The following is a 16,397-nucleotide window of genomic DNA, read 5'->3' as shown; positions in this document are numbered from 1 at the left end:
GTTCTCCTGCTGCTGCTTGGCGAGTAGATTTTTTATCTATCCATTTACGTGATATTAGCAATAATTGAATATTTTCGTTGATATCCATCTGTATTCTGTAAGATTTAAAGCAGAAGTGTTCAAAATCTAGCAACTTTCTTAGTAATGTTACGTGCCTGTCTACGGCTCAATGTGTCTGCTGAAGTATGAGTTATTAGCTTTACTCCAGTCATTATTTATCGTCCACCAAGTACTTTTGATTGTCATAAAACTGTTTAGATTTACTTGAAAACAAATTTTATAGTATGAGCAGCAAAATGCATATTATGAACCTGAACCTAGGATCAGCAGAAGTAGCAAAAGAAGATTCAGTGTACAGCTTTACTGTATTTATTTTTTTTCATATTACAATGTTTGTTCGATGAATACTGCCACAATTTATTTTAAAGTCATTAATATATACAGAAAAACATCCATTTATTTGCTTCAAATTTGATATTTCTTTTGCACGTTTGTCAAGTTTCAAACAATTACAAAAGGTTGAATGGTCTAGTAAACCATTGAAATGGCATCTATCCAAGACACTTGTTTCAATCAGTGTGCTGTGATTGAATTCTTTGCTGGGGGAAAATAAATTGTGGTGAACATCCATAAACGTTTAGGTGCAGTGTGTGGTAATGATACAGTTGTGTTGGATCCCAAAAAAGGTATCATAGGCAAATGCAAAATGTTCTTAAAGTTTTCTCCTGCCAGTACCTAGCCAAGATAAACCAGGCCATTCTGTGTAGTAATCAGAATGACAAACAGGCAGAGAGACAATCCTTAAATAATATGGCACACGTAGGAAGCTATTGCTTCACCTCATTTGAACAAGAGGACTGAATTATTATCTTAGCAGCATGACATCACTGAGGAAGAATCATCACATTATTCTGAGAGCACAACATGATGGTTCAAGAACAAGTAGGTGTTCCACAAGAACACTTATCAGCCCACTGACATGTCAGAAAAGCACAAAACTGAAATTGTGAAACCACTGTTGTGACACCAAGGTGGGGCAAAGAGTGCAGATGAGCCAGGAGGGTTTGGACAAATGTGGTCATTCTCAGCCAGATGTAACATCTTTGCCTCAGTTACTTGGTGGTAATATCCATATAAAATGCTGTGCAGAAGCTCCCTTAGTGCTGGTATATGATATGGCTGCTTTATAGGCAGCTAGTAATAAATACTCAGGCTTCTAATCCCATATGTTATTCAGTTACAGTGAGCCATGTATGATGCTGACCCTACGATGTGCTGCCTACCATTTTCCAGATGACTTCTACATGTGGCATTGCTGCCTGTCTGTTTTACTGAACCTGGTTGCTGTGAGCTGCCAACATCCCATCCACTGAAATGAAGTCCTTAGCACTTCTACTTCTAGCTTTCTGAGAGCCAAACGGATGGTGTTTAAGGCACCATCAACCTGTTGCTGTATTCAGGAGGTGCGCTAAAGGCTGCTGCCCCCAACTTGCATCTGTGAGCAGGCACTGGCACCCACAGCCTACTTCGAGTGGAGAATCTGCTGTAACTTAGCATTACCATCTACATGACTATAGTTCAATTCTTTTATCTTGGCGGCTCGCGCGTGCCCGCCCAGACGCGGGAGACTGCTGCGTTGCCTGTTGCACACGATGCACGCGCCAATAGAAGCAGCGCCATAGTATAGCTAGTTTGCAAGCTTACGTTTAGGGCGGAGCGCGCAGTTCATGAAGTAAAGCCACCACGGCCACATTAACCCTTTCACTGTTACAAAGACGTGCTCCCTGCATTCCGCACTGTGTGCGATTTTGCCACTGCACTGCTCGCCTGTGCAGACACATGGTGTTGCCACTGCTTTGACACACCTATCATTCGATTCCACAAAAACTATTTGGCCCAAAAATTAGATTTTTACATGTCTTCTTGACTGATACCTTCCCCCCATAAATGACTTAATTTTGTTTCGATGTTCAACGCAGTTATTATGCAGCATTAAATGTAGTAAACCATTGCACAAAATTTTGAAGAGTTTGCAGAGGTAGAAGTCCATAGCGTATAATTTCCGTTTGGTCGATTTTAGTTGCCACAATGTTGAGAATGAAATGTGGACAAGATACCTAAATTTCATATAAAATTTACTGTATAACAATATCTCATTTAAGTACCACATAGGTGTCGTATGTAATATTGAGAAATATTCCATCTTTCGCGACTGTAACAAAAGTTTTATTTACACTGAGCACGTTTGGCTTTATTTTAAAGCACTTCAATGAATCAAAAGGAAGTAGACAAAATACATTAAACAAAACTGTGGACTTACAAAAACATTAGGACTTGAATATACCGTCTATCAGTGAAGTGCTCTGAGCTATGTCAAATATAATTTTTGTGTGGGGCACACACAAAAATCATTTATTTGCTAAAACACTGATCAGCCAACAAAAACGTTGAATATTGTGTTACCGCAGCACAAAACTACGAAAGGTGACTTGGCAATGGAGGAGACAAAGTAGTGTCCACTGAAGATGCTTCAAAAGAGAGAAACGCGTCTGGTCTAAATAAGTCGCTTATTACAGTTGCAGAAGAGGAATATATTTCAGTACCATTGGTGAAACTGCGACTGTGGAACAAAAACAAGAAAGAGAACATGAGTACCATTGTGTATGTGCCATACCTTTCATTGATTGAAGTGCTTTAAAATAAAGCCAAACGCATCCGGTGTAAATAAAACTTTTATTACAGTCGCGAAAGACGGAATATTTCTCAATATTACATACATATAAAAACAAAGATGAGGTGACTTACCGAACAAAAGCGCTGGCAAGTCGATAGACACACAAACAAACACAAACATACACACAAAATTCAAGCTTTCGCAACAAACTGTTGCCTCATCAGGAAAGAGGGAAGGAGAGGGGAAGACGAAAGGAAGTGGGTTTTAAGGGAGAGGGTAAGGAGTCATTCCAATCCCGGGAGCGGAAAGACTTACCTTAGGGGGAAAAAAGGACAGGTATACACTTGCACACACGCACATATCCATCCACACATACAGACACAAGCAGACATTCTCTGCCCAAACTCTTTGTCTTTAAATATGTCTGCTTGTGTCTGTATGTGTGGATGGATATGTGCGTGTGTGCGAGTGTATATCTGTCCTTTTTTCCCCCTAAGGTAAGTCTTTCCACTCCCGGGATTGGAATGACTCCTTACCCTGTCCCTTAAAACCCACTTCCTTTCGTCTTCCCCTCTCCTTCCCTCTTTCCTGATGAGGCAACAGTTTGTTGCGAAAGCTTGAATTTTGTGTGTATGTTTGTGTTTGTTTGTGTGTCTATCGACCTGCCAGTGCTTTTGTTCGGTAAGTCACCTCATCTTTGTTTTTATATATAATTTTTCCCACGTGGAATGTTTCCTTCTATTATATCAATATTACATACGACACCTATGTGGTACTTAAATTAAATGAGATATTGTTATACAGTAAATGTTATATGAAATTTAGGTATCTTATCCACATTTCATTCTCAAGATTGTGGCAACTAAAATCGACCATACGGAAATTATACGCTATGGACTTCTACCTCTGCAAACTCTTCAAAATTTCGTGCAATGGTTTACTACATTTAATGCTGCATAATAACTGCGTTGAACATCGAAACAAAATTAAGTCATTTATGGGGGGAAGGTATCAGTCAAGAAGACGTGTAAAAATCAGATTTTTGGGCCAAATAGTTTTTGTGAAATCGAATGATAAGTGTGTCAAAGCAGTGGGAACACCATGTGTCTGCACAGGCGAGCAGTGCAGTGATGACAAAATTGCGCACAGCGCGGAATGCGGGGAGCACGTGTCTGCAGCAGCGAAAGGGTTTATGAAGAGACAAAGCACTAGAAATATCAAAATATTGCATTCAAACGAATATAATTCATGAAGTAAGGCACTTCGATATTGTTTTTAAATAATTAAAATATTAAGCTCCGCCCAAGGTTTGAACTCATAACCTGTTGCGTAGAAGTCCAACACCTTAACCATTACGCTAACGCAGATCATCTGCTTACAGAATACAGTGAGTAGTCTAATACCTCACGCAAAATACTAACAAACACTTTTGGTATGACTATGAATTACTCACGCTTCGTCGAAGTACAATAGGAAATAAACAATTACCGCTCTTCTTTAGTGCGAAAAAGCGGTTCGTGAGATTGATACAAACACCTTTCCTTCCTATCGCCTGAATTAGGAGTCTTATTGCTTGTTTCGTTTAATTAATTAATAGAATATGAGGCAATTGGTATAAAGAACGCTTTTTTCCAAACTTTCTATAAAAGAAAGTCTGCTATCAAGACATTGCTTTTGTTCTATTACTTTATTTATGACTGAACATTTCTAATACTGAAGACACTCGTCCATGCTATGCACTGCAGTTGAGATCTGGCAACGTCGTTCTCTGTTCATTGGCTGACTGTGTTTTGTGACGTCAGATGCGCAGAACGAACCTAAACTTGGCCGCCAACATAAATGATGCGCACTTTAGGAGATCTAACAATGGAAAATCCAGGATGGAATGTAACAATGCGAGAGAAGGAAGGTTGCTACTCACCATATAGCGGAGATGCTGAGCCACAATAGGCACAATAAAAAGATTCACACAATCATAGCTTTCGGCCATTAAGGCCTTTGTCAGCAGTAGACACACATACACACACGCACACACACACTCACGCAAGCGCAACTTGCACACACATCTGCAGTCTCAGAGAGCTGAAACTACACTGTGATCAGAGTGATGGGAGTGGCGACTGGGTGGGGGTAAGGAGGAGGCTGGTTTGGGATGGGGAAAGGATAATATGGTGGGAGTGGCGGACAGTGAAGTGTTGCAATTTAGATGGAGGGTAGAAGAAAAGGTGCGGAGGGGGGAGGGGCTAAGTAGCGGAAAGGAGAGAAATAAAAATAAAAATAAAAGAAATTAAAAGACTGGGTGTGGTGGTGAAATGACGGCTGTGTAGTGCTGGAGTGGGAACAGGGAGGGGGCTGGATGGGTGAGGACAGTGACTAATGAAGGTTGAGGCCAGGAGGGTTATGGGAATGGAGGATGTATTGCACGTAGAGTTCCCGCCTGCGCAATTCAGAAAAGCTGGTGTTGGTGGGAAGGATCCATATGACGCAGGCTGTGAAGCAGTCATTGAGATGAGGTGTATCATGTTTGGCAGCGTGTTCAGCTACAGGGTGATCCACTTGTTTTTCGGCCACAGTTTGTCGGTGGCTGTTCATGCGAACAGACAGCTTGTTGATTGTCATGCCTACATAGTCGCATCTGCAGTGATGAGCAGTCTCTCTCTAAATATACTGCGGGTCTCACTGAAACCTTCACTGACCATAATTATCCTCCCAACCTTGTACAAAAACAAATCTCCCGTGCCTTATCTTTCCAGTCTCCCACCACCTCCCAAAGTCCCACAGTCTGGCCACAGAGGAGCATTACCCCCGTAACTCAGTACCATCCGGGACTGGAGCAACTGAATTACATTCTCCGCCCGGTTTTCGACTACCTCTCATTGTGCCCTGAAATGAGAAATGTCCTACCCACTATCCTTCGCACCCCTCCTACCGTGTTATTCTGCTGTCCACCGAACCGACACAATATCCTCGTCCATCCTTACACAACCCCTGCTCCCAATCCCTTACCTCATGGCTCATACCCTTGTAATAGACCTAGATGCAAGACCTGTCCCATACATCCTCCTACCACCACCTACTCCAGTCCCGTCACCAACATTACCTATCACATCAAAAGTAGGGCTACCTATGAAACCGGTCATGTGATCTACAAGCTAAGCTGCAACCACTGTGCTGCATTCTATGTAGGCATGACAACCAACAAGCTGTCTGTCCGCATGAACGTCCACCGACAAACTGAGGCCAAAAAACAAGTGGACCACCCTGTAGCTGAACACGCTGCCAAACATGATACACCTCACCTCAATGACTGCTTCACAGCCTGTGCCATATGGATCCCTCTCACCAACACCATCTTTTCTGAATTGCGCAGGTGGGAACTTTCCCTGCAATACATCCTACGTTCCCATAACCCTCCTGACCTCAACCTTTGTTAGTCACTGTCCTCACCCATCCAGCCCCCTCCCTGTTCCCATTCCAGCACTACACAGCCGTCATTTCACTACCACGCCCAATCTTTTAATTTCTTTTATTTTTATTTCTCTCAATTCCACTACTTAGCTCCTCCCCCCTCCACTCCTTCTCGCCTACCGTCCGTCCAAAGTGCAATACTTCACTGTCCGCCACTCCCACCATACTATCCTTCCCCCTCCCCACCCCAGCCTCCTCCTTACCCCCACCCAGTCACCACTCCCATCATGCACTGATGCTGCTGATCGCAGTGTAGTTTCAGCTCTCTGAGACTGCAGATGTGTGTGCAAGTTGCACTTTTGTGTACTGCTGACAAAGGCCTTAATGGCTGAAAGCTATGATTTTGTTGTGCCTATCATGGCTCAGCATCTCCGCTATATGGTGAGTAGCAACTTTCCTTCTCTCGTATTGTAACAAGGAGATCTGCTGAAGTTGCTCTGTCACATCCCTTCAATTTACATGGGAGTGCCCTAGGAACACACGGTCTACAGTCTGGTGGTCGACGCCACTGTGTGAGCTGTGCCTGCTGCTGGTCGACGCCACTGTGTGAGCTGTGCCTGCTGCTGGCTATCCTTCATGACATTGGGGTATTATGTAAACAGCCACACTGGAGACAGTTGCCTCAAGATATTGTTGAGCATGCATGTCAGCACATTCAATTCTGTGTACTGTGTTTGCGGTCTTCCTCTCTGCTGTCATAGAGAAGATGATTGGATAGTAATACTTGACTGAATAAATGCATGTCTTGCTAATGCTATCTCATTGGTGCACAGAGCACCATCCAGCATTCACCACTTTTTGCCATCCTGCATGGTAAGGGCCTCAATCTATGCCCTTACAATTGATAGGAGTACTGTTGGCAATGAGTATGAGAGTTAAAGCCTCAGGAGGTACATAAATTGAGTTCCATTATCAACCATTGTTTGGTACATCTTCTCACAGCCACTGCTCCCAACATGATAAATCACACAGATGCCATTATTCATGCAGACTGGCACATCAGACTTGGATTTACAGCTATCAGAGAGCTTTGGGGGGGAAGGGGGCAGAGGGAGGGCAGGTGTTTTTTTGAGGCCAATGGAGAGGACTTCCTGCTATGGATCATTACGCATGAGGGAACCTGATTTATCACTAGGATGGTACCACCTGCAATCACCAAAAAAGAAGATATTCAAGACAACTCCCTCTGTTGAAAGTCATGATGACACTCTTTTGGGGACAATGAGGGTATCATTCTCACGCACATGTTGCCAGAAGGGTCAACTATTAACAGAGAGACATATGTGAGTACTCTGAACAAATTCTAGACGTGTTTACTCTGAGAGGAATTCAAAAGAAATCTTGCTCTAACATGACAATGCATGACACATCTTGTCAGTTCACTTGTTGTGGTTTGATTTGTATTTATGTATAGGGGGGAAAAATCATAGTATATAGGAGTCTATGGAAATGACATATCTGTAGCTCTGTAATGCAGGGCACAGTTATTTTGTAGAACAATATATGCCCTCTTGTATTGTTCACTGTATTGGTGTACCTTGTGCGTGCGTGTGTGTGTGTGTGTGTGTGTGTGTGTGTGTGTGTGTGTGTGTGTGTGTGTGGGTGGGGGGGGGGGGGGTGAGGAGGATGTGATAGGGACATATAAACAAAATTACTTAATTTTTTTTTGTTAATTCATTTATTTGCAGGAGGAATTGGCTCAGTTTATGTTGGTCAACCTTTGGATACTGTAAAAGTGAAAATGCAGACATTTCCAGCATTGTATCAGGGAATGGTGGATTGTTTTCGACAAACTCTAATGAAGGAAGGAGTTGCAAGAGGTCTGTATGCTGGGACAGTGCCAGCTATAGCAGCAAATGTTGCTGAGAACTCTGTTCTCTTTGCTTGTTATGGATTATGCCAAAAAGCTATAGCAAAAGCTGTGGGAGTCCAGGTATGTGAATCTGTTTAAAGGTGGAGCAATCTTAGTCAAAATGATTGTTGCTGTACACTTTTTAATGACTATCTACAGTCAACAATGCTCACAGTGTCGCTGACATCAAACTAGGTTTCCAGTATCTTTGTTTCCAAGAGTAACTTAGAAATGGATTTGTGAAATTAAGCAATAAGAGTGAAACAGAGGCACCAGCCTTGGATGCTAAAGAGATACATGTGATTATGAGTAGTAATTAGTCAAGCACTGTTTTGTAAATGAGAGTCACATGGAGCACAAACATGAGACATAATAATTTTGTAGAATAATGCACTGTAGTTTGCTTTCTAAGGGCAAATGCAGTTATGTCTGCTGAAATACATAATTTGATTCTGGAATACTGGTGTGATGCATTTCAATGCATGAACATTGTTCTGAATTCTTTCCTATTCTATCTTTCTGCTTTCTCACTTACATAACACGTAAGTTTAGCATAAGAATAATACTATTTTGTCACTCTTGATCCTGTATTTTCAGTACTTATTGTGATCTGCTGCCAGGCTCACTACCTTGTGTAGTCTATTGCCTGGCTTACAATGGACCTGGGTCTCTTTTATCCATATTCATGGTGACCCAGCTTTCAGCCCAGTTTATTTGTAACTTGGCCATTAAATGATATTTTCCATTGATGAGGTGGAGCGATCTCCCATGCAATATTTAGTACTGTCATATAATAATGCACGAAGTTCATGGTTACACTACTTTTCATAACTTTAGAAACCTTCCTTTGTTGTCTTCTTGCAAAAGTTGTCAGCAATGCAGGAGGAGACAAGTGGTGGTGTGCAAACATGTAGTGCATAGAGAATTGTGTGAACACTGGACATACCCGTGAGCACAGTGCGTAAAATCCTACGAAACATCCTTCTTTGCTATCCATTCAAAATTACCCATGTGCACGAGTTGCTTCCTGTTGACCTGTCAGCAAGAGGGACCTTTGCTTTAGAATTTCTTACTGACATGGAAGTGGACAGTGATTGTCCGTGGGATATTTTGTGGACAGACGAAACCCACTTCCATCTGACAGGATATGTCAATACACGGAATTCTCGAATATGGTCAACGGAAAATCCACACGTAAATCAACCAGTACCACTTCATCCTGAAAAGGTCACTGTGTGGTGCAGGTTTATGGCCTCGTTTATCATAGGACCATATTTTTTCAAAGAGACAGGTGCCTCCAGTCCTGTTACCTGTACCGTCACTGGTAGGCGCTATGAGTGTCTTTTGCACAACCACATCATTCCAGCTCTCCAACAGCATGGATGTGTGGATGGGATCATTTTTATGCAAGATGGCACACCTCTGCACATTGAAAATCCAGTTAAGCAGCTACTGAAGTGCAATTTTGGAAATGCTAGAATTATCAGTTGCCATTTTCCTACAGCCTGGCCATCCCGATCACTTGATCTTAATCTGTGTGACTTCTGGCTGTGGGGCTGTCTGAAAGATGTGTTCAGTGTTCCAATTGCAAACTTAGCTGCATTAAAGGCAGGCATTGTGCAACACATTCTGAACGTGACCCCGGAAACCCTTCGATCAGTTGTGGAACATGCTGTTTCTCAGTTTGAACTTCTTGCAGAAAATGGTGGACAGCATATTGAACATGTTTTGTGCCAGTCACACAGAAATTAATAATTTGATTTGATTTTGATTGATGCTTTTTATGCAGTTTTTGGCCTCAGGACAATTAAAAACTGCTGTGACTGATGCTTTTTATGCGGTTTTTTTGCTTCAGGACAATTAAAAACTTGTGTGATTTATGCTTTTTAGGAAGATTTTGGCCTCAGGTCAATCAAAAACTGATTTTCCCATCCAATGTGGTATGACCTTATTGTGGTGGATGGGCTTCCGTAACTAACAGTATCACACCTATACATCCATGCACACGGAGTAGTGCAGTTTGTTTAACGTCAAACATACACCTTAGGCTTCATTGTATGATTCATTTGTCATTTGTAGTTGACCACTATTAAATTATGATGCTTACAGTGCCATTTATTGCTACATTTTGTAACTATTTATTTTTCTTCTGCCATACATTTCCCCCCTTCTCCAAAAATATTCCGTTGCAGTTTGATGTCATTCTGACCAGTGGTGTTATTTCTACAGTGGTTTGAAAGTTTAACTTTAATTATAATCACCCTGTATATCAAAGACAAATTCAATAATAATATGTAGTACAAATTTGACTTACTTTCATGAGGTGAAATCAGTTGTACTGCCAATAGGCAAACATAAAAGTGACACAATTTCTAGCTTTTGAAACTAATAGTTCTTTCCTTAGGGAGGGTAGAGGGATAAATTGGATGATGGCAAACATAGTCACTATAGGTGTCCCCTGTCACATTTTGGGGTTTGAGAGACCTGCTCTTCCTTTTGAAGTTTTATTTGGCCTGTTACCTTATGCTTGTATTGCTTAAAGATTAATGCAATGTTATGTAGAAGAGGATAGTAACTGTCTGTCATGAGGATCAGGCATGGTCTTGCAACTTACAAGAGATGCCTCATATGGAAGTTAGTCAGTTAGTTTCATGTCCCATGGATCATTTTGCATGTTAAAGCATAATGATTATAATAGAGGGAAACATTCCACGTAGGAAATATATATCTAAAAACAAAGATGATGTGACTTACCAAATGAAAGTGCTGGCAGGTCGACAGACACACAAACAAACACAAACATACACACAAAATTCAAGCTTTCGCAACAAACTGTTGCCTCATCAGGAAAGAGGGAAGGAGAGGGAAAGACGAAAGGATGTGGGTTTTAAGGGAGAGGGTAAGGAGTCATTCCAATCCCGGGAGCGGAAAGACTTACCTTAGGGGGAAAAAAGGACGGGTATACACTCGCACAAACACACATATCCATCCACACATATACAGACACCATATATGTGTGGATGGATATGTGTGTTTGTGCGAGTGTATACCCGTCCTTTTTTCCCCCTAAGGTAAGTCTTTCCGCTCCCGGGATTGGAATGACTCCTTACCCTCTCCCTTAAAACCCACATCCTTTCGTCTTTCCCTCTCCTTCCCTCTTTCCTGATGAGGCAACAGTTTGTTGCGAAAGCTTGAATTTTGTGTGTATGTTTGTGTTTGTTTGTGTGTCTGTCGACCTGCCAGCACTTTCATTTGGTAAGTCACATCATCTTTGTTTTTAGATATATATTAAAGCATAATGATGTAGACTGAGTCATTTTACATTCACATTGCAAATTAATTTGTACATATGGTTAGATGCTGAACATTTCTGAGTTTTCTTTTAGAGTTGCCAAGGAGAACTATTTTAGATTGTTTTCAAATGATTCTTTGCTGTCTGTCAGACATTTTATATGCCTATCTGGGTATGTGATCAAAAAATTTTGTTGCAGCATTGTACAGCCCTTTTTGTGCTAAAGAAAACCTTAATGTGGAAGAATGAATATAATTTTTTCTTCTGATTTTGTGATGGTGTACATCATCATTCCTTTTGAAGTGTAATGGATTATTTACAACAAAATTCATGAGGGAATAAATACTCATATACTATGAAGCAGTAGTCAGAATGCCCAACCACTTAAACAGATGTCTACAAGATTATTTTGGGTGAGCACCACATATTATTCTTACAGCACATTTTTGAGCAACAAAGACTTTCTTAAAGATGAATTACTCCAGAACATTATTTCATATGATTTTACTGAATGAAAATATGCCAACTTACTGATTTGTCTCTTCCCAAGATTTGCAATGATTTTAAGTGCAAATATGTCTAAGTTATCTGAGGAGCACCAAAATGTGATTTTTCTAGTTTAAATCCTTATCAATACGGACATCCTTATCAATACGGACATCCTTATCAATACGGACACCAAAGAATTTTGAAGTTTCCACCCTATTTTTTATTTCCTCACCAGGTGTTACACTTATCATTGGTGTAATACCCACAGACATGCAGAAATGAATATCTTATATCTTTTTAAAACTGAGGGCAAGAATGTTTGCAAAAAACAGTAATGATGCATTTAACAAATTTGTTTACCTTTTCTTCTGTTTCTGTATGTGTGCTTGGATTGATTGCAATACTAATGTTATGTGTAAAAAGAACCAATTCTGCTTATTGTATAATGGAGGAAGATCATTTACAAATATGAGGAACAATAGTAGATCTAAGGTTGAGCCTTGGGGAACCACATAAGTGTTTTTTTGGAAGTCAGAATTATGTCCGCATACTAAGTAGAACTTTCTGCCTTCATTTGGTTACACATGACGTTAGGCATACGGTAGCTATACCAACAGTCCCATAAAACTTCAATTTAAGTAGACAAATACTGTGGTTCACACAGTCAAATGCCTTAGATAGGTCACAGAAAGTAACACCCGGAGTTATTTTATCATTTAATGCTTGAGTGAGTGAACATGTAAACGGCATTCGCAGTAGAGCAACTCTTCTGAAACCCAAACTGTGATTTGCTGAGGATATTGTTGTTGCTAAGGTGATGTACTATTCTAGAATACATCAACTTCTCAAAAATTTTGGAAAATGATGTCAGCAGTGAAACAGATTAGTAGTTATTGAAATCTCTTACCACCTTTCTTAAATAGTGTTTTAATTATGGCACATTGCAGACTCTCCAGAAAAATGTCTTGATTTAATGATGCATTGCATATTTCAGGTAAGACCGGGGATATTATGTGGTAGCAGATCTTTAGTACTCTATTGGAAACACCATCAAAACCACATGAGCTTTTATTTCTGAGAGAATGTATAATTTTCTTAATTTCAGAAGGAGAAGTAACCTTCTTTTATTCACTTTATGAGAAAAAAAATGAAATGATCGTATGGCATTGTTGGTCGGGAGGCCCCATGCGGGGAAGTTCGGCCGCCGTATTGCAAGTCCTTTTTAGTTGATGCCACTTCGGCGACTTGCGAGTCAATGATGATGAAGAACACACAACACCCAGTCATCACGAGGCAGAGAAAAATCCCTGACCCCGCCGGGAATCGAACCCGGGACCCCGTGCACCGGAAGCGAGAACAAAAGTTACTTATTCAACACTGTGCTGTGATTTTTCTCTTGAACTGTTTGTCCCCATGCTCTACTATATGTGAGAAATAATTGTTAAATACAATTTCTACCTACATCTCATCATTTATAGCCCTTCCATTCAAGTCAATAGTGATGTTATCCTGTCCTGTGGCTGGTTGTCCTGTCTCTCATTCCCCTACATTCCTTGTAGTCTTAAGTCTATTATTGGAATTATTGATGTCTGACATTATGTGCATATTCCTTGGTTTTTAATGTACTTGCTTAAGAATTTTGAGTAGTTTTTGTAGTGTGCAACTATTGCAGGATCTCTATGTGTTCTTGCCATTAGATACATTTCTCTTGTCCTTTAACAAGATACTTTAATCCTTCTAGTGATACATGGTTTTTTTACATGATTGTTTAATGTCCACTGTGATTAGCTTATGCAGAAATCTATTTTCAAACAATGATTCAAAATGGTTCAAATGGCTCTGAGCACTATGGGACTTAAGTTCTGAGGTCATCAGTCCCCTAGAACTTAGAACTACTTAAACCTAACTAACCTAAGGACGTCACACACACCCATGCCCGAGGTAGGATTTGAACCTGCAACTGGAGCGGTCGCGCAGTTTCAGACTGTAGCGCCTAGAACCGATCGGCCACCCTGGCCGGCTCAAATAATGATATGAATTTGTATCGAAGTAGAGTAAATACTATGTTAGCATTTGGTTCATTATAAATTTCATCCCTGGTCATTTCTTGTAATCTATTATTAAAAACATATATAATGGAGCCATTAATTATCCTAACTGAATTCTGATGAGCTGCCATTTCTTACATTGTAGCAGTTTTCTTTATCATGTGGCATTGCTCATATGGGATAGTTATTACAGTAGCTGAAGCTTATTCAGTAACTAGATATCAATTCGAAATTAAAGAGCCAACCATTAAGAGTGTACATGAAACACTCTTTAATGGTGTAAATGTTGTTGTAGGAACAAAGGCTCATAACTAGAACTATTTTTATCTTGGTTATTAAAGACATTCAGTACATTTTTAACTTAATCTGTTCCACTTGACATAATCCACAACTTGTCTTTGTTTTATCTTTTTAACATGTGTAATGTGTTAATATTTCAGCTCATTTGAGTCTGAATGAACCATAACACTTAAAACATGATTGAGGGTTGAGATTTCGCATCCTAAGCATCATCAGAAAACACTGATTCAGTTTTATTGCTGGTGTACTTCCCTAACAATGATCCTTCAATTTTCATGGTAAGAGTAACTGTTCCTCAGTTGCTCAACTGAGCATATACATCTCCCTTCAGTTAGTCAACGAATGTATGCCAGGGTCTTCCTTGGGGTTTGCTCATCTGTTATTTTGATGTTTTAAATTCAATACTTTTAACCACTGGATGAATCATTTCAGTGCACCTGATTCATTCTACTTTTATGTAGAACACCAGTTCCTGTCAGATCACCGAAGTTCCGCACTGCCGGGCTTGGCTAGCACTTGAATGGGTGGCCATCTGTTCTGCTGAGCACTGTTGACAAGTGGGGTGCACTCATTCTTTGTGAGGCAACTTAAGGACATACTTGATTGAGAAGCAGCTGCTCCAGACACGAAAACTGACAATGGCCAGAAGAGCGGTGTGCTGACCTCATGCCCCTCCGTATCTGCATCCAGTTACACTGAAAGGCTGAGAAGGGCACAGTGGTCAGTCAGTATCACTGGGTCTTCTGAGACCTGTTCAGATGGAGTTCATTTGATGCATGTTAAATTTTAATCATTAACATCATCAGGATTTCCTTCCAATGAGCTAGGTAGGAACTATGCCTTCATTGATTTCTGTTCTGTTATAGCTTTACTCTCTCAACTGCATCCCACGATATTTCTCCCCTCTTGAGATATTCATTAACCTGGTCTGCCTATCTCTCCCTAAGCCACCCAATCATTCTTTTCCCTGATACTTCCATCTCCAATTACTGATAAGGAGTTCAAGACAGGAGAATTTGCTTCACATGACTTAACCACTTCAATCTCATAGTGCTCATTCTTTATTCCATGATCACAGTCACCAACAGGTCTCTCCACACATATATATTCCAGACTCTGTCTCACCTGGTTTGTTGAAGAGTCGACCCAAGGAACTTCATATCACATGTTTCTATTTCACTCTCTTCTCTCTTATTTATGGCACAGCTCTCCATACTATACCTCATAATTGGCAGGAGATAGGTTTGACACTTGGTTTGTTTAGCTCTTGTCCCAGACTAGGTTTAATACTTGGTGGAAGAAGCTGCATCCATTTGCTACTCTGTTTAAAGCTTCTAGTTTGGCACTTACTACATTTGAAGGGACACTATCCATATAATTGAAACTTTTCATGCATTCAAACATCTCTTCTTCAAATATGATGTTACAAGTTGTGGGTACCCTACTTTTTATCTGCATTGCCCCTGTTTTGCTCTTACTCACAGTCATCTTGAATTATTTAACGTTTTTATTCAAGTAATCCAGTCTCCTCTGATCCTTCACTTCCATCTGTCCCCAGATAGTGATGTCATCAGCAAAAGCAAAGGACATTGAGATCTTTATTTTCTGCTTCCTTGATTTCTTTCATGTTTGTGTCCATAAGTGTGATGAGGACTAACAGGGAAAGCAAACTGCCTTCCTGAACACGGCTCTTTGTCTCAAACTATTTTGATCTTACACCTCCTACTTGTACACTGCTTTCACAACCTTCATACATACATACATACATATGTACATGATACCTTCGTACATATAGATCTTTACAGCCCAAAGAAGATATAAGGAATGCAAGGAAAACCACTGATAAAGAATGAAAAACTAGAACTCCACAAAAAATAAAAACAAATTGAGAGTGGGAACATTAAATGTAAATAAGTTGCAATGTTTAACATAAATACGACAATTTTCTTGTGGACAGTAGGTGAATGTTGTTCTATGATAAATATCAGTATGTTCCTATAGCAGATAAAACACTAGCTATTTAGTAAAAGCAAGGCAGAAATGTCATTTTCAAACTAGTGTTTTTCTTAATGGTTTTACTATGTTGTAAATAGCATATGTAAGCATAAATGGTTTATAGAAATTTAACAAAAGCAAATTATTAAACTAGTTTTTATCAGTTTGTTCTCTGTATTAACAAATGTCCTGACTTCTTGTACGTATCTGAAGGTTCTTCTTCATGGTGAAGGTCTATGAAATTTGATGACTGAATCCAGAAAAGTACTTTGGTGTAGA

General features: G+C 40.2%; 1 protein-coding gene across 3 annotated transcripts in view; it reads left to right on the top strand.

Annotated features, from left to right (window-relative positions):
- The window catches only part of LOC124605286 (mitochondrial ornithine transporter 1-like), a 94,883-nt gene that overhangs the window by 33,691 nt on the left and 44,795 nt on the right, over window positions 1-16,397 (top strand). For all 3 annotated transcript variants that reach the window (XR_006978630.1, XM_047136864.1, XM_047136865.1), the window contains exon 3: window positions 7,831-8,075. Coding sequence is in view for 2 of the 3 variants with exons in the window: in XM_047136864.1 (XP_046992820.1) it covers window positions 7,831-8,075 (245 nt within the window). In the remaining variant the exon portion in view is untranslated. The remainder of the gene's footprint in view (window positions 1-7,830; window positions 8,076-16,397) is intronic.

This window comes from Schistocerca americana, chromosome 3 (genome assembly GCF_021461395.2).
Source record: "Schistocerca americana isolate TAMUIC-IGC-003095 chromosome 3, iqSchAmer2.1, whole genome shotgun sequence".
In the NCBI taxonomy this organism is placed as follows: domain Eukaryota; kingdom Metazoa; phylum Arthropoda; class Insecta; order Orthoptera; family Acrididae; genus Schistocerca; species Schistocerca americana.
Note: the sequence above shows the minus strand (reverse complement) of the source record. Positions and strands in the feature narration are given on the sequence as shown.